At 52.8% G+C, this 17,820-nt stretch overlaps 2 protein-coding genes across 2 annotated transcripts; both read left to right on the top strand.

Moving 5' to 3' along the window:
• Window positions 1-1,555: 1,555 nt before the first annotated feature.
• On the top strand, window positions 1,556-5,382 carry LOC308626712 (glutathione S-transferase theta-1-like; the record flags this gene model as incomplete). Its single annotated transcript, XM_081252121.1, is given in 4 exon segments — window positions 1,556-1,693; window positions 3,517-3,604; window positions 5,132-5,195; window positions 5,197-5,382. Coding segments are annotated over 4 exon segments (450 nt in total). The 5' UTR covers window positions 1,556-1,581.
• LOC308627365 (glutathione S-transferase theta-3-like) lies at window positions 1,612-16,927 on the top strand. The gene is made up of 7 exons (XM_081253426.1): window positions 1,612-1,693; window positions 9,218-9,394; window positions 11,547-11,646; window positions 13,018-13,105; window positions 13,654-13,804; window positions 15,969-16,145; window positions 16,475-16,927. The coding sequence occupies exons 2-7, from the start codon at window positions 9,221-9,223 to the stop codon at window positions 16,667-16,669; spliced, it is 885 nt and encodes a 294-aa protein (XP_081109552.1). The 5' UTR covers window positions 1,612-1,693; window positions 9,218-9,220; the 3' UTR covers window positions 16,670-16,927.
• Window positions 16,928-17,820: the final 893 nt, after the last annotated feature.

The raw sequence follows: 17,820 nt of genomic DNA, 5'->3' as shown, positions 1-17,820 counted from the left end.
TTTAAACAACCAGTGGATCAAAGAAGAAATCACAAGGGAAATTAGAAAGTACTTTGAACAAATGAAAACAAAAACACAATACACCCAAACTTATGGGATGCAGCAGAAGCAGAGCTATGAAGCAAATTTGTAACTGTAAAGGCATACAGATCTCAAATCAGTAACCGAACTTACACCTTAAGGAGGTAGAAAAAAGAAGAGCAAACTAAACCCACAACCAGCAGAAGAAAAGAAATAATAAAGATGCCAGTGGAGATAAGTGAAATAGAGAAGAGAAAAACAATAGAGACGATCAATGAAACAAAAACTGGATTTTTGAAAAGTCTGTCTCCTGTGCTGTAGTTTTCAGCAAGACCCTGGATCAAACTTCACTCACAACACTCAGGTTGTGGTTTTTTTTCTTCCTTTCAGCAGACAAGTTACCATTTTTTGTTGTTGCTGAGAACAATTAAGAACTACTCCGCAAATTTCAAGTATACCATGCAGTGCTGTTAACTATAGTCACCATGCTGTGCATTAGATCTCCATAACTTATTTATCTTGGGTATTCAAAACTTTATACCCTTTGACCAATATGTTGCCATTTCCCCTCTCCCCCTCCAGCCCCTGGTAACCACCATCTACTCTCTGCTTGTTAGAGTTCCACATTTTTTAGATTCCACACGCATAAGTGAGATCAGGCAGTATTTGTCTTTCTGTGTCTCTTATTTCACTTAGCATAATGACCTCCATGTTCATCCATGTTGTTGCAAATGACAAGATTTCCTTCTTTTTAAAGGCTGAATGAAAGATTCCTCTGTATGTGTCTGTGTATATTCTCCAAATTTTCTTTATCCAGTCACCCCTTAACAGACGCTTAGGTTGTTTCCATATCTTGGCTACTGTGAATAATGCTGCAATGAACATGGGATTACAGATATCTCTTCCAGATCCTGTTTTCATTTTCTTTGGATATATGCCCAGAAGTGGGATTGCTGGATCTTTCAGTGGGATCGCTCCATCATTTTAAAGATGGGGAAACAGAGGCCCAGAGAAGGGAAGAAACAAACCCAGGGAACGAGATTGAGGCACTGGGCTGGCAGGAGCAGGAAGACCTGCTGTCAGACTCCAGGGCGCGCACCGGCGCGAAGTGAGTTAGCCCACCACGCTGACCGTAAGCCCTGAGGCTTTGCCTCTTGCTGGCGCCAGGATCTCTGCAGCTCGTGGCCAAGAGCATAGCTGCTGGAGTCAGACTTTCTGGACCTGTAATCACTGTGGGCCTCAATTTTCTCATCCGTGAAACAGGAAGTTCTGACACACGCTACAACTAGGATGAGCCTTGAAGACGTTATGCTCAGTGAGATGAGCTTGGGCCTGGGGGCCCTCTGAGCCCTCCCGACCCGCCTCCCCCAGGGGGACCATCCGGAGCCCCCGCCCAGCGCGCAGACTCGCCGCCGGGCTTCCGCGATTGCACCCAAGTGCGCGGCCCAAGCGCCAATGGGGAGCTACCAGGGGGGCGGGCCGCGCTGCTGTTCGTCAGACCCAGCGCTGGGCTTGCTGTGTTCCGTATTCCTTGCTTTGCGAGGGTGGTCCGCCCCCGCCATGGGCCTGGAGTTCTACCTGGACCTGCTGTCCCAACCCTGCCGCGCCGTCTACATCTTCGCCAAGAAGAACGGCATCCCCTTCGAGCTGCGCTCCGTGGACCTGCGCAAAGGTGGGCCAGGCCCGGGTCTGGGGGACCGCGAAGTCAGTGAGGAACGGGGAGGCCGAACACCAATTAGGGGACCCCTCTCCAAGCCACCCCCATCCTGGGGCCAGCGCCGAATAGGTGAGCCACCAGGGAGATACGAGATTCGGGGATCCCCAAACTCTGCTTGGTCCCATGGAATGGACCACGGGGCTCAGCTGAAGCGGAGTAAAATGTGGGGGAGGCATGAAGAAAGGAGGAGGGACGCTGCGAACAGAGGGGGTGCACCTGGGCATAGGGATGGGGCCTCAGGGAAAGAGATAGGGGCAGGAGGAGAGGGCTTTAGGGGGCCGCATGGGGAGTGTGGCAGAGTGAGTCCCTCCTTTGTGGCCCCAACTGCTGATGCTGATGCTCTGGCCTGGGCTGCACTGGGTCCCCCTCTGTCCCTTCCTCCTCCTCCTGCTTTGCCTTCACTTACCTTGTCCTCTGCCTCTCTTATTCCTACTGGAAAGGGGGGGAGCCGACGGGGAGTTCTGGGAGCAGGAGGGGGACTGCAGGGGCTTGGCGAGCCCTGCACTCTGAGCAAGAGGGTTTGTTTCTCTGACAGGTCCCCAAGGTCCCAGGGGCACAGTTGGCATGGCAGCTGGGGTAGCGGAAAGCAGAACTCCCTTTTTGCTGGTGGGGCAAGTAGGGCAACTCTGCCTGGCTGAGCCTTCCACCCAGCGCCCCCAGCTCGGTGGGCCTCGCCTGCCATTCTGCCTTTGGGCCAGCCTGTCCTTCTGCCTGAATCGCCATCTCTTCCCAGCCTCCTCTGGGGACTGCCCACTTGTCCTGCCCAGGGGTTACCTCTGCAGAGTGTGGGGTAGGGGAGAGGGCATGAGGACAAAGGGATGTCCAAACTGGGCTGTCAGATAGAGGGTGCAGTAGGAGGTGTGTTTCACCAGGAGAGGAGGGGAGGGTCCTTGGTGAAGGAACAGTCTGAAGGGAGGGAGAGGGAGGAGAGTGGGGCTGAGGCTGGAGGGGTAAGGCTGTAGTGGATAGTTTATGACTTTGAGCAGCTTCCCCCTGCTCCCGTGGTAATGGGGAACCACTGAAGGCTGTTGAGCATGGCAGCAGTGATGCTTAAGTGACCTTCAGAAGCTTCTCTCTGGCTGCATCTGAAGGAGCAGAAAACACTCATATGAGCTTAAGCAGAGGTCAGGGTCCTGGGGGACAGTGGGCTGCACCTTTCTTGGGAGCTGTGGTGGGACAAGAATGCAGAGCCTAACGACAGGGCCAGCTCTGTCCCAGGTGCCCAGGGCAGGGTGAGCAAGGGGACACACAGGGGCCTGTGGAAGTTGGTTGCAAGTAAGTGGACACCAGGAAGAGGCCACTTGTCTGTGTTTGGTGACCCTATCTTAGAGTCCACAGGGAAAGGGGCACCATAGGAAATCACAGTCCACTCAGGGCACCAGCCTCCCGGCCCCTGCAGCTGGGGACACCCTGCATGGGCGCTTGTGATGCTGGCAACGGTGGAAAGGCAGTGGGTTGGGTGTCTTTGAGGGCCCAGGCAAGGAGAGGCCCCACCCTGGCTGGAGCTTCTTGAGCTCTGTTTTGGGGGCGTGCTGTTGGGGGAAGGTTATGCCCACCAGAACCTGGCAAGGGGTGTCAAGGTCTTTTGCACCAGCTGGCAGAACAGCCTCCCACTCCTCCCACAGCAACCTTTCCCACACCGGAGAGCAGCCCGGGGCTGGAGAAGAGCCATGAAATTGGGGCCTGGGCCTTGAGACGGGGGTGGCGTGGGGGGTTGGTGCAGCCAGGCAGGGCTTGGCGTTTCCCTCCCACCACCCACCACGATGGGCTCTCTGCAGGCCAGCACCTCAGTGATGTCTTTGCCCAGGTGAACCCCCGGCAGAAGGTGCCTGCCTTGAAGGGCGGGGACTTCATTTTGACCGAGAGGTAACTGGGGACCCGGGGCTGCTACCAGACCTCGCTAGAACCATCTCGTCCTAGCTCTCTATTTCATAGACAGGAAACTGAAGTCCTCTGAGGTGAAGGGCCCTTTGCCCAACATCCTACAGAGAGTCAGGGCTTGACCCCCGGCTCCTGCCTGTTTAGGGTTTCAGTTCACAGGGATGGTTGGAAAAGAACGCATCTGTTTTACATCTGTACCAATCCTGTGGTTGTTGGTGATGGGTCCCTGGGCAGGGGTGTGGGGCAGGGTGGCTTCATCCCCTCCAAGGGTTGCCCGCTGGCCAAACTTGTGTTTTGATGCCCCAGTGGTTCCATCTCTGGGCTGCCCCTTCCCTGGGTGGTCCATGCCCGTGGGAGGGCCACCAGACACGTGCATGTTTTGCATCACAACAGTCCCAAGAAGTAGAAATCTCTTTAGGGAGGATGAAATTTTTTTCCAGTTCTGCCCCCTTCATCACCTAAGTCATGCCTCCCACAACAAGGGGAACCTGGAACTTTTGAACTCATCTCTGGAATCTCGAGGTGGATGCACCCCCAAAGAATTCCTCCCACCTTCTGCCAGCACCATCTTCCTTCCTGCTGCCCTTACTGGCCTGAGTCCCGTGCTGCCCACTGTTGACCGCCCACGCGTACCTGCCAGGGGCGGTGTGCAATCTCTGCATTTCTCTGTCTCTTCTCCCCTACTTTGGGAGGTGCATGGCTCCCAGGGACCTTCAGCCCTCCTCGGAGCTTCCTTGAACAATTAGTTGGGAGCAAAAAGAGCAAAAAGACAAGTGAGCTGTTCAGCTGGATGTGGGTGCAGGGTTCCCAGTAAGGAACCTAGGCCAGTGGCAGATACAGAGGTTTTCTGCCCCTTTGGCTGGGGTGCCCAGCCCCTGGGGTACCCCGAGTTCCCAAAGGCCTTCCTATGGCCCCCAATTCCCACATTCAGTGCTCTTCTGGGTCCACCCCCGCCCCAACACCAAGGCAGCCCTCCTAACCCAGGGCAGGAGGGGAGCTGCGGGAGCGTTGTCTGTCCTGCTGGTTCATGATCCCGCAGCACCGCCCCCCCCCCACCACTGCCCTGTGTTTCCAGCAGGTGCTTTAGGGACAACAGGAAAGCCTTCTTGAACCACCAGGCCATCTGGGAGGGGCTGAATGTCGGATGACAAGAGTAGATGCAGACTGGAAAGAACTGAGATTCTTTAAGGCTCAGCTTTGATGCCATCTCCTCCAGGAAGCTCTCTCTAATTTTCCCATCAGAAGCTGTCTCAGAACACTTGGCAGGACTTGCCGTGGGATTTCGCCTGGTGATAGGATGAGCTTGGGTATTAGCCATAGACAGACTTTCAGTTCTGCCACCAAAGGCTGTGTGCCCTGGGCAACTCCCATCCCTGTTCTAAGCCCGGCTTCCTTGTCTGGAAACCGAGCAAATACCTTGGCACATGGTCAGGAAGGTTAAGGAAGGGACTCTGTATAAAGCCCCTAGATCCATATTTTCCCCCACCCATCATGTCCTCCCCTCCCCCACAGTATGGCAGTTCTGCTCTACCTGGCCCGCAAGTATAAGGTCCCTGACCACTGGTACCCCCAGGACCACACAGGCCTGTGCCCGTGTGGATGAGTGCCTGGCCTGGCAGCACACAACCCTGTGGAGACACTGCCTCTGGGTCCTGTGGCATAAGGTGAGGTGCCCCTCTCCAGGCGGGGGCAGTGAGGACATCGCCCCAAAAGGGCTCCAGCAACATCGCATTCTTCCTTTCAGTTTGAATAGCTTCTATTGACCTGACTTTGACTTCCTAATCCTTCCTTCTGTTTGCTGGTAAGCCCATCTAATGCATTCTTTATTCGAGATATGTAATTTTCAGTTCTAGAAATTCCATTTGGTTTAGAGTTTCCATGTCTCTGCTGAAATTCACCATCCACTCACCCACTTGGTCCATCTTTTCTTCTAAATTCTTTAACATATTTATAATAGTTACTTAAAAGTCTTTGTCAGCTAATTTCAACCCCTGGGTTCTCTGTGAGTCTGTCTCTATTGGTTGTTTTTTTATCCTTCTTGATTATGGGCCACATTTTCCTCTTTCTCTGTATGTCTTATAATTTATTATTGTGTGCTGCACAGTATGTATAAAAGGAGAGTAGAGACTGAATACATAATAAATACCCGAGAAAGGGCTTGCACTTTCCTCTATCAGGCAGTCTTGGTGGGAGGTTCCTCCCTTCCAGCTAGTCAGGAGTGGGGCTGGGATGTGGCATTAGTTAGTTTCAGTTCATCTCTGGTTTCAGGTATCTGGAGGGTGGAATCAGGTTGCTTGCTTTCCTCCAGCAGGGATTTGGAATCTAAGCACCAAGTACCACCGTGAGATGGCTCTACTTTTCAGCCCTGCCCTAAGTTCTCCACGTGGCTGCTTCATCAGAAAACTCCTATGCTGATGGCAGGCTTGCACCCCTGCTTGCCTGGACCCCAGGGATGAATGTGGCTTACCTAGGGAGGGTTCGTGCCCTCTGGAATTTAGTTCATTTAGTCCAGTGCTGCACCAAAGTACAAAGTGAGATATATGCAGTCTTAAATCTTCTAGTAGCCACAATTAAAAAGTAAAAAGAAACAGTTGAAATGACTATACTTTACTTAACCCAGTGTACTCAAAATAGTATCACTTTGGCTAATAAACACATGAAAATATGTTCAGTATCACTAATCATTAGGAAAGTGCAAATTAAAACTATAATGAGATACCACTTCACCCCCACCGGAATGGGGGTGTATATATATATGTATATATGTATACATTTATATATGTGTATATATATATATATGTGAACAAAATAACAAGTGTTGGTGAGAATAAGAAGAAATTAGAACTCTTGTGCGCTGTTGATGGGAATGGTAAGTGGTGCAGCTGCTGTGGAAAACAGTATGATGGTTCCCCCCCAAAATTAAAAATACAATTACCACATGACCCAGCACTTCCCCTTCTGGGTATATACCCAAAATAATTGAAAGCAGGCTCTCGAAGAGATGTTCATAGCAGCAATATTCACAATAGCCATTATTCACAATAGCTGTGGAAGCAACCCCAGTGTCCATCAACAATGACACTTAAGTGCCCCTCAGTGGTTCTGCCTATGTTTTCCTCTAGGAGTTTTACTGTTTCCGGTCTTATGTCTAGGTCTTTAATCCATTTTGAGTTTATCTTTGTGTATGGTGCTAGAGAATGTTCTAATTTCATTCTTTTACATATAGCTGTCCAGTTTTCCCTGCACCACTTATTGAAGAGACTGTCTTTTCTCTGTTGTATATTCTTGCCTCCTTTGTTGTAATTGACCATAAGTGCGTGGGTTTATTTCTGGGCTCTCTATCCTGTTCCATTGATCTGTGTCTGTTTTCTGGTGTGTATTTTACATGCACAGCACATTTCACCTAAGACCAGCCATATTTTAAGAGCTCAGTAACCTCTCCTTGCCAGTGGTTTCCATATTGGACAGAACAGGTTTAGGCTTTTTTTGTTCTTTTATTTTCCTTTTTTTAAAGTTCTATATTCTTTGAAGACTTTAAAGGAAAATAAGTTTATTTTCTTTTCAGTGTTACGGTGGGAGCAGTGGTTTTTTTGTGATTGTCATATCTTCATCAGAAGTGCACTCCTCATTTTTGAAAGTGTATGGCTAATTCTGGCTCATGAGTTTTATTGTGTCTTCTATTTTTTTTTATATGAAAAAGGAAACATTAGAGACAAAAGTCAAAAGACCTCTTTGCTGCCCTTGTTCCTTCCTGAGGTGCCCCCTGCTCCCCAGGATCTGGTTCAAGTCCTTTCAGTTCACGATTTTCTACATTAGTACATTTATGTGCAGCCACATAAAAATAAAGTTTTGCTTTGAGTGCTTACAGTTTTATATAAATGCTCTCATATCATTCTGGAACTTGCATGTTTCCATAGTGCTATGGGTGGGTCTAATTTATTTTTTTCTAACTACTCTATAGCACTTCCTGATAAGAATAAATCAGAATTTATTTATTACCCTCTTATGGTCTTTTATATTTAAAGAGGAATAAAAACACTTTTTAAAACCCTAAGAACTTTGGAACCACCCCATGGGAACAGAAGGGAAATGTAGACAGTCTGCTGCTGGGGTGAGGCAGAGAATACACGGGGGGCGGACTTATGTGGGGTTTGGCAAACTAAGAGCCGTTGTTCCCCCCACCCTCCCGCTTCCCCCACCAAGGAGCCTTAGATGCTGTGCTGGTGGCCAGGTAGGAATGCCGGCCCTGTGTGGCCAGCACCTTTATGTTAAAAAGAAGCTGGAAAGTTCAGGATTTTTATATGAAATGTCTCCACTTTTAAATGTCAGCAAGTGATCCATAGTTTTAAAAAGTCTGCAGCCAGGGGCTTCCCTGGTGGCGCAGTGGTTGAGAATCTGCCTGCTAATGCAGGGGACACGGGTTCGAACCCTGGTCTGGGAGGATCCCACATGCCGCGGAGCAACAAGGCCCGTGAGCCACAACCACTGAGCCTGCGTGTCTGGAGCCTGTGCTCCACAACAAGAGAGGCCACGATAGTGAGAGGCCCATGCACTGCGATGAAGAATGGCCCCGCTCACTGCAACTAGAGAAAGCCCTCACACAGAAACGAAGACCCAACACAGCAAAAATAATAAATAAATTAATTAATAAACTCCTACCCCCAACATCTTCTAAAAAAAAAAAAAAGTCTACAGCCAAAGGAATGTCATTAGCCCAGCACTGGCCTCCAGGCCACCGGTGGGTGATCACTGACCCTGTCTACCTTGTTGTTTGGGGGAGGAAACAGAAGCCACCAGGGCTTGTGCACAATCCTAGTCCTGTTTACCTTTCCAGAGTCCCAGGGTCCCCAAGCAACTTTACCCAACAAAACACCAGACTGAGCAGGAAGCTCCCTCCCCTGCTCCCCATCCACTGTGTCTCCCTGACAGCTCTGGCAAGCCTGAGGCTGTTGATGGCTTCACCCCAAATGCCCTCCTCCCAGAATCCTGAATGCTACCCTTTCCTGGCTCTTCTCCCTAGTCCCTGGCAGCTCTCTGGGTCAGAAGACGTCAGTTCCACGCTTGGCTTAGTCTTTTCTTGGCTGTGTGGTCTCAGGCAACTGTCTGTCTCTCTCTGGGCCTCACTTTTCCATTTACAAGATGAGCCCTGTACTATTATTCCCATATCACAGATGTGGAAATCGAGGCTCAGAGGGTTTGAGTGTTTTGCTCTAGTTCACATAGTTGATAAGCAACAAAGTTGAGACCTTAAAAGCCCATCCTTCTATTTATACTGTATGAAGTACTGATTTTATAATCTGGGGGAAAGAGGTTAAAAAATAATCATTCCTAAGCCAGGCCCTCCCCCCAAAGTATGAAACTCATTGTTCAGGTCCCCTCTGAGTCATTCTCAAAGGGGTTTGAGTCCTTGTGTCAGATGCCCCAGGCTCAGACTGTGGGAACAGGAATAGTTCTGGGAAAAGGAGTCCTTTAGGAATTTCCCTGTAGGAAAAAAAATGCATGGAACCAGGAGGCAGCTCTAAGGGCAGGGAAACTTGCCTTCCTGCCCCTGAGGCTGGGCTGGGCCCTAACCCCCTACTTTGCCTGCCCACCCACCAGGTGATGCTCCCTGTTTACCTGGGTGAGCCGGTCTCTCCTGAGATGCTGACAGCCACACTGGCAGAGTTGGACGTGACCCTGCAGGTGCTTGAGGACAAGTTCCTCCAGAACAAGGCCTTTCTCACTGGGCCCCACATCTCTCTGGCTGACCTGATAGCCATCACGGAGCTTGTGTATGTGAGTGCTGTGGGCGGTTGTTGGGGGGACTAGGCAGGGGAGGTCCTGGTTGGCTGCTGAAGTCCTGCTTACACTGCCCCACCTGGGCATGGGACTGTGCTTATGTGTAGAAACCTTCTGGAGTTCTGTGGCCTCCAAACCAAGTAGATGCTGCCATACTTGGCCTCACCCATCCATGCCCATCCTGTCCCCTGTCTCCCTACAGCCTGTGGGTGCCGGCTGCCGAGTCTTTGAAGGCCGACCCAAGCTGGCTGCGTGGCACCAGCGCGTGGAGACGGCAGTGGGGGAGGTCCTCTTCCAGGAGGCCCATGAGGTCATCCTGAAGGCCAAGGACTCCCAGCCTGCAGACCCCACCATTAAGCGGAAGTTGATGCCTAGGGCGCTGTCCATGATCCAGTGAGCTGGGAAGCCTCTGCTCTGCCCTTGGCAGTTCACAAAGCACCTTCCTTTCCATGTCCCATGGGAGGCAGACCCAGAGAGCAGGCGTGACTTTCCTGAGTCCCATTGCCCCTCTGCTCCCTGGGCCAGGTCCCCACTCATCTTCCACAGCTGCCTAAAAGCCACGATGAGAATGGCATACCCAGACCTTGTCTCCTGTAATCACTGCATCTTCTTTTCAGTTTGGGAAATAAACCTGGGCTCAGCCTGAGCCTCTGCTTCTAACTCTGACGTGTGGTTTATTTGAACTTCCTTCTGTCCTGACCTTGGTCTTGGCCTCTATTCAAAAGACAACCCCCTTTCCTAGGCCCCATGGGTCAGCTTCCCCCTGATGGTTGTCAAGAGTGAAATTAACAAATGCCCCCTTGCCTTCTAGTTCTTAGAGAAAGACAGCAGGGGTATCGGGCATCCACTGGTGTTGGCTGTAGGCATGCCAGCTATCGCTTTGCTGGGCCAGTCACCCAGGACGTGGCCCTTTGGCACCAAGTATTGTAAATCACAAGTCCTGCATCTGTCCTGAGGAATTGGTCGGGAGGGGAAATCCAAACAGCAGCTCTCCTGGTCAGGACTCAGTCATGAGGGGCCTTAAATGCCACACTTAGGAGCTGCAAACCATGAAGAGGAACGGAATGCTCAGCTTGCATTTTAGAATAATATTCTGGCTGCTGTTGGGGGTTGGACTGGACGGTGGCCAGGGAGGAAGCAGGGAGATTTGGATATTGCAGTAATCTGGCCAAGGGTGACTTGTGGAGGAGGGCAGTCCACTGGAGGGGGCGGAGAACATGGCCCCGCCCTGGGGGGATAAGTCTTCTATAAACTGGGAGCCTGGGGCCCAGGAAGGCCAAGCTATACTCAAGTTTTGCAGTAACCGATCCTCTTGCCAAGGGGCTTTCTCTGAGTCTTGGGTTTGGGGACAGGGTTTTTTATCCAGGAGGCTTGCTTAGAGAATGAGGGCATCACAGCCACAGACTTCAGGAGCTCCAGGCTTGTAGTTGGAGGGGTTTGGCCCTGCAAAGGAAGTGGGGAGGTTCCAGGTCCCCCTGCAAACCTCTAGATGGGCCCCACAGGGCTTCTGCTTTGCTGGAGGGATTAGCCGGGAGTGTAAGGAAGGTTGGGGAGGGGCGGCTTCCTGAGGTGTGGATCTAGTCTTTGCTGGGTGCAGAGGCCCACACGCCCTCCCCAACCTCCACCCTCTGCATTGGGCCCAGGGGAGGCCGTGGCACTTCCTTTCTCCTCCTCTATTTGTGTTCCTGGGGACACTTAAGTCCCTCCTCTTTCAGCCCCCTCCGCGAGTGGGGGAAGGTGGCTTGGGCCAACACTTCCGACTCTAAATTCACTGAGTGTCTGCGCTGGAAGTGCCCTCGACGTCGTACCCCAGTATCATCCCCCCGCCCCATTTGACTCAGGTAGACATTGAGGTCCGGGTTAGGGGACTGACCTGGCGGCGAGAAACTGCCAGAGTCCGTCTCCCTGTACCCTCCCCACCGGGAAAGGGACCCCAGCCTAGAACCCCGGAGAGGGAAGGCGGGAGAGCGAGGCCGCAGCTGATTGGTCCAAAGTTCTCCGGCACCATCCAATGGGCGGGGAGGGCGTGGCCGGGCTCGATTAATTAGGCTGCGCGCGGCCGTCGGCTGTGTGGCAGGTGGTCCCTGCCCGCCGCTTTTGCCCCAGTCCTGCACTAATCCTAACCCCCGCCCCCGCCATGGGCCTGCAGCTCTACGTGGACTTGCTGTCCCAGCCTTGCCGCGCCGTCTACATCTTCGCCAAGAAGAACGGCATCCCCTTCGAGCTGCGCACCGTGGACCTGCTCAAAGGTGGGCCCGGCAGGCAGGCCCGGGGTCTGGGCCCCTGTGTGCACATGGACTCCCGGAGCCCCACGGTCAGGCGGCCTGCGCAGACAGACGGCAAGAGACAGACTCCAGTCGGAAACCGTGGCTTCGCCTATAAGTTGTGTATTTTCAGAGTCTTGACCTTTGCCTAGTAAATACTAACCGTTCTTCAGAATACAGGTTAGGAAGGAGCAGAGCAGGTAGAGAGCAGTGGGGGTGTGGGGCCGCGGGAAGTGGAGTGACAGCTCCAACACCTCCACACCTGGGCTTGGAGAAAACAGTGAACTGCCTCCTCATTCCCAGTGGAAGCAGCCCCCATCTCTGGAGTTTCTGGGTCTGCTGGCAGGAGGAGGTTGGACACCTGTATCTGGTCTCCTCTTTACTCCTACCTATGCCTGCCTAGGTCCCCTCCACTTATACAGAATGCGGGGAGGGGGCAGGGCTGTAACTAGACAGTAGGATAAGCTCTGGATTCAGAGCCCCTTCGGCAGGCCCGGAGGGAGACCCCTGCTTGGCTGAGCCTGCCCACCTTCTGCCTCTGGTGCCCCAGCGTGAGCCACCAGCTGCTTTGATGCCAGCTTGCTCTGACTTTTCAATGCTCCTAGGGGTGGGGGCTGGGCACAGAGGCAATTTCTAGAGGGAGGATGGGTAGGGGTGATTTCCGTCCATGCAGTAGAAGGGCATAGAGGCCCACAGGCGGTCCTACGGCCAGGCTGGATCCCGGCTCCACTGAAGCCCTCCGACTCCACATACATTACTTGGTGTACCCTCTGCACTGGCCCGGGCCAGGGAGGTATGCAGATGTGATTCAGACCTGGGAACCCCTGTGGGGGAGGAGCCTTGAAGGTTTGGCACAAGAAAGAAAGAGGAGCTGACCTGCAGGAGGTTGAGTGGCTGAGTCGGGCAGGTATTGCTGGTGAGAGCGAGGTTTGCTGAGGGACGGGAGCAGGTGTGGCTGGAGCTCTGGGGTGTAGACAGGTCACCCAGTTGGCATAGGGAGGTGGATTGCAGTGGACAAGCCTAGAGCCCAGGGAGGAGGCTAGAGTGTCTGATGCATGGATGGAGTTGGCCGGGGCTGGGATGGATTACAGTTGCAGTGAATCACCCTCCTCCCAAGTCCAAGCTGAGATGCTACTTGACCCAGGTTCCAAGGTGGGGTGGTGGACACAGGAAGGGGGGACCTCTGGCAGGCTCAGCATGTGTGATCCGCTGACCAGCAGAGTGGCCTTGTCTTCTCTGTTGCCCCACCTGGATGGAGGCCTCAGAAAGTTGGTGCCTGGACATTGGGGTAGGGGTGGGCAGATACCTCAGAGGGCTCAGAGTTCTCCCCACCTGCCTCACTGGTCTCTCCCACAGGCCAGCAATACAGCGATGACTTTGCCCAGGTGAACCCCCTGAGGAAGGTGCCAGCCTTGAAGGATGGGGACTTCACCTTGGCTGAGAGGTAACGGGTCCCTTGGCTGCACCAGTCAGCCATCTGTGTGTCCACCGTTGATGGCTTGGATCGTGGCTTGTGTGCCTTGAGCCCCTTACCAGCCCAAAGGTGGAGAGTGGGTTGAAGTCAGCAGAGCTGCCCAGGGCTGGGAGGGGTGCCTGGTCTTCCTCCTGTTGCTGTCCCTGCCCTTGAGATGTTGGGGAATGGTATTGGAGTCGCTTTCATCCTTCGGGACACATGTTGGGCACTGCTTCCTCATGGGAGATTTCTCTGAGTATACGCCCACTTTCTGAAATCTCATGACATTTTGTTTTTCACTTGGTGCCCTTAGTTCTGATGATAGGATGGCCCAACATAGAGCTGTATGATCCTGGCTGTCACTTAACCTCTCTGAGCCTCACACTCCTACTCTGTACCAGAAACAGTGAAATGTTCCACCCCCAGGAGCTGGGGAAAGATGTGTGAGGAGCAGGGACCGGCCTCACCCAGGGCCTGGCCCCTGTGGAATGGTTAAAGGGTGACTGGGGCATGTCCCCTGCAACCACCGTGTCCCCCAGTGTGGCCATCCTGCTGTATTTGACCCGCAAGTATGAGGCCCCTGACCACTGGTACCCCCAGGACCTGCAGGCCCGAGCCCGTGTGGATGAGTACCTGGCGTGGCAGCACACGACCCTGCGAACAAGCTGCACCCGGACCACGTGGCAGAAGGTGAGCTTCAGAGCAGGGAGCCCTTCCTCGGTGACCAGGGGATGGTGCTTTCTGTCTAAAGCATTCCATTCAGACCTGAGACCTGAGAACACTAAATTCTAGAATGCCAGAGATGCTCCAGGGCAACCAACTTGTTTCCCAGAGGGGAAACCAAGGCACAGAACCTGGGAATGACTCCCCCAATATGTCTTGATTCCTGAGCTGCTGGAAATTAATCTTGTGCCCTTTTGCACATTCCAGGCTGCCTGGGAATATTGTCTTTTGGGAGAGAAAAGAATCAAACCTTCACTTTGCTACATATGTACTTTCCAGATGGAGAGGTGTTAAGCGAAAAACCTCAAAGTAGGAAGAAATAAGATATTTCACTAAATGTTGATCTGATTTCTGGGTATGCAAGGATTTATAAGCCTAGTAACAGTGGGAGACTTAAAGAAAAGGCTAATCGATTTTACACAAAATCTGTGTAAGAAAAAAAAAGAATGAAAACAAGCAAAAATAAACCTGGGAAAGATCATGGCAAAGAAATGTTAGAAAGAACATTAAAAACAATTTATTTTTTATTTTTATTTTTGGCTGCATTGGGTCTTCGTTGCTGCGCGCGGGCTTTCTCTAGTTGTGGTGAGCGGGGGCTACTCTTCGTTGCGGTGCGCGGGCTTCTCATTGCAGTGGCTTCTCTTGTTGCAGAGCACTGGTTCTAGGCGCACGGGATTCAGTAGTTGTGGCATGTGGGCTTCGGTAGTTGCAGAGTGTGAGCTCAGTAGTTGTGGCGCACGGGCTTAGCTGCTCTGCGGCATGTGGGATCTTCCCAGACCAGGGCTCGAACCCGTGTCCCCTGCACTGGTGGGTGGATTCTTAACCACTATGCCACTGGAGAAGTCCAGAACCCACGTGCCGCAACTACTGAAGCCCGCGCGCCTAGAGCCCGTGCTCTGCAACAAGTGAAGCCACCAAAATGAGAAGTCCGCACACCACAAGGAAGAGTAGCCCCCACTCGCCGCAACTAGAGAAAGCCCGGGCGCAGCAAGGAAGACCCAACGCAGCAATAAATAAATAAATAAATAAATAAATAAATAAATAAGCTTTAAAAAATAATAAGACGCTCTCAGAAGCCCATCAAAACACAGGAGAAAAATGCGCAGAAGAAACCAGCAGAGATGTAACTGAAGGACAGGGAGAAAGGGTCAATAAATGGATGAAAACATGTAACTTCAGTAAAAATCAAGCAAATGCACATTAAAAGAGCATGCAGATACCATTTTTACTTATCAAACGTGCAGAGGTTTTTGAAATGTGAACTCTGAGTTATTATTGGTAAAGCACTTACATAGTGTCTGGCACAGAGCAGGCTCTGTGTGTGTGAGGGAGTGTGAGCTGGCCCCTGCTGCATGTATGGAACCACTGTTCTGGGGGCCCATTTGTTGTTGTTGTTGTTGTTTTTGGCCATGCAGCTTGTGGGATCTTAGTTCCCTGACCAGAGATGAAACCCAGGCCCTCGGCAGTGAGCGCGGAAGTCTAGCCACTGGTCTGCCAGGGAATTCCCTCTGGGGGTCCATTTAGCACAAAGAAGCTTTCCATAGCTTTACAAGCTGTGGTGGGGGAGGAAGTCCGGTGCATTTGAGGGCAGAATGGAGAGAAGTCCAGGAAAGTGAGTGTAGATGTTTGCTACTCAGAGTGTGGGCCATGGGCCAGGAGCATGAGTGTCATCTGGGAGCTTGGAAATGCAGAGTCTCAGGCCCCACCCAGGTGTACTGATAAGGACCGTACACTTGAATCACATCCCAGAGGGATCTGCACGCACATTCCCATTTGAGAAGCCTGGGGTGGAGTGGGAGGTGGGGTGGGAGAGGATGGCTTCTGCCCTGTGTTGAGGCCTTTGCAGTGAGGGCACTAGGGAGCCATGGAAGGCTTTATGCAGGGAGAAGATATGGGCAGACTGGGATTGCTGAAGTATCCCCCGGCTGCCCGATGTGATGACCCAGGAAGAGGTGGAGGCTATCTGTGCCTGAGTAAGGGATATGGCCTGGGCTGGTAGTGGCTGTGGGTCGGAAATGGTAGATGGGAGTGAGGAGAAATGCGGAGGATGGCTGATAGGTGGAATGAGAGCAGGAACCATGCTGGGCCTTGGGCAGACCCTGAGCCCTCCCTCTGCCTGCCCGCCTACCAGATGTTGTTCCCTGTGTTCCTGGGCCAACGGGTGCCCCCTGAGACACTGGCATCTACTCTGGCCGAGCTGGACAGGTGCCTGCAGCTGCTTGAGGACAAGTTCCTGAAGGACCAGGACTTCCTGTCTGGGCCTCACATCTCAGTGGCAGACTTGGTGGCCATCACAGAGCTGATGCATGTGAGTGTCGTGGGGTGGTGGGCCAGCTGGACATTGGGGTACCCTGGGAGAGAGCCAGTGTACCAGCTCACATTGCCCTTTCTGGCTGGGGGACCCTGGGCGGGTCACTTCCCCCTCTGAGCCTCAGCATCCTCATCTGTAAAAAGGGGCTTAAAAACCCCACCCTGCAGGGATATTGAGCAGCTTCTCGGTATTTCCTGGAGGAGAACCCCCAGCCTATCACCCGTGTGGCAGAGGAGGGAAAATCCACCCAAGGGATCCCTAAGTTGGGACATGCTGCCTTGTGCTCCCCTGGGTCCCACCCCTCCACCTGGCTCCCTCTCCCATAGCCTGTCAGTGCTGGCTGTGACATCTTCAAAAGCCGGCCTAAGCTGGCTGCGTGGTGCAAGCGCGTGGAAGCCGCGGTGGGGGAGGACCTCTTCCAGGAGGCCCACGCGGACATCATGAAGGCTAAGGACCTGCCTCCAGCCGACACTGCCATGAAGGAGAGGCTGAAGCCCTTGGTGCAGCTTTTGTTGCAGTGAGTACCGGGTGGGCCTGCAGAGCCACCGTCGTCGGAGCTCTGTCCTCAGAATAAAGAAATGGCACTGCCTCCCCTCGGCTGTGAGTGAGACACCTGCGCAGAGTCCGGTCCACAGTGCCTTCCACACGCCAGTCCTGTGTTCCTTCTTCTGTCTGCCTGCCAACTTCACCCTTACCCCTTGCACGCTGACTTCCATGTGACCTCTGGAAATAGCTTTAGTAAACACAGATGTTACCCTGACCCCCGGCCCTCTCCTGTTTGAAACTTAGCCTGGTGCCTCACTGCCCTGAGGCTAGAGGACAAAGGACGAGTCACTGAACTTTACATTTGAAGCCTTGCCCCCGTCCCTGCAGGGCACCCCGTCTGGTTTCCCCCAGTAGCCCACCATTTTCCTGGTTCCACCCCCCCACCCCAACACCAACTCCCAGCTTCCTCCTTGGCCTCCTGGCCTTGGCTCAGCCTATTTCTGCTGCCTACTGGGCTCCCCCTCACCTTTCCTGCCTGGTGCTCTTCCTGGTCTTTTGGCATTTGTTACCACGTCCTTCTCCAGGGAGAATTCCTCCAACTTCTCACCCTAGGCCAAGTCAGGTGACCCCTCTGGGCTCCTCAGCCCCAAAGCTTCCCTCCCTCAGTCCTGGCAGGGAGCTGGTTCCATGCCCCCTGGACTGGCACATGTCACAGTTGACTTGGTAAAGAGAGTCACAATCAGGAATCACCTCAGTCTCCTAGGTCTCTCTCTTCCCTCCGGGGTGACGCTGTCTCCCACAGGTGGGGTGCAGGGCTGGTTCATGAACCTCCTTGCAGGGAGGGAAGTCTCAGGTTAGTTCCTGGCCTCCTGGTGCTGCTGAGGGGTTTTGCTCTCCCATGCCTACTCGTAACCCCGGCCACTGTCTTCTCCACGCTACACCCTGGGTCCCAGACTTGTCACCTGTCCCTCAGGATGGTCACAATCTACCTGTCTTGTGTCCTAGACCCTCTGATATCTGAATCATCTAATAAACGAAGGAGACGGGGTCATCGACAGACAGAGCCTCAGCCTGCCTGCCTCCCATAGAGGCTCCTTTAATATGTGCACTTAAATAGAATTTTAGATGTGTAATTGAAATTGTTCATATACACCCATACAATTTCAATTATCTTTGTCATTTACAA

Source organism: Mesoplodon bidens, assembly GCF_964165515.1.
Source record: "Mesoplodon bidens genome assembly, chromosome: 13".
NCBI classification, from domain to species: Eukaryota; Metazoa; Chordata; class Mammalia; order Artiodactyla; family Ziphiidae; genus Mesoplodon; species Mesoplodon bidens.
The sequence above is the reverse complement of the archived record's forward strand: the minus strand, read 5'-3'. Positions and strand labels throughout refer to the sequence as shown.

Bases quoted from the DNA above. Each gene is read 5' to 3' on its own strand.
- LOC308627365 (XM_081253426.1), top strand. From the start codon at position 9,221: ATGCTCCCTGTTTACCTGGGTGAGCCGGTCTCTCCTGAGATGCTGACA. The intron at 11,647-13,017 runs GTGGGCCCGGCA...TCTCTCCCACAG, and splicing joins CACCGTGGACCTGCTCAAAG to GCCAGCAATACAGCGATGAC. The intron at 13,805-15,968 runs GTGAGCTTCAGA...CCCGCCTACCAG, and splicing joins CCCGGACCACGTGGCAGAAG to ATGTTGTTCCCTGTGTTCCT.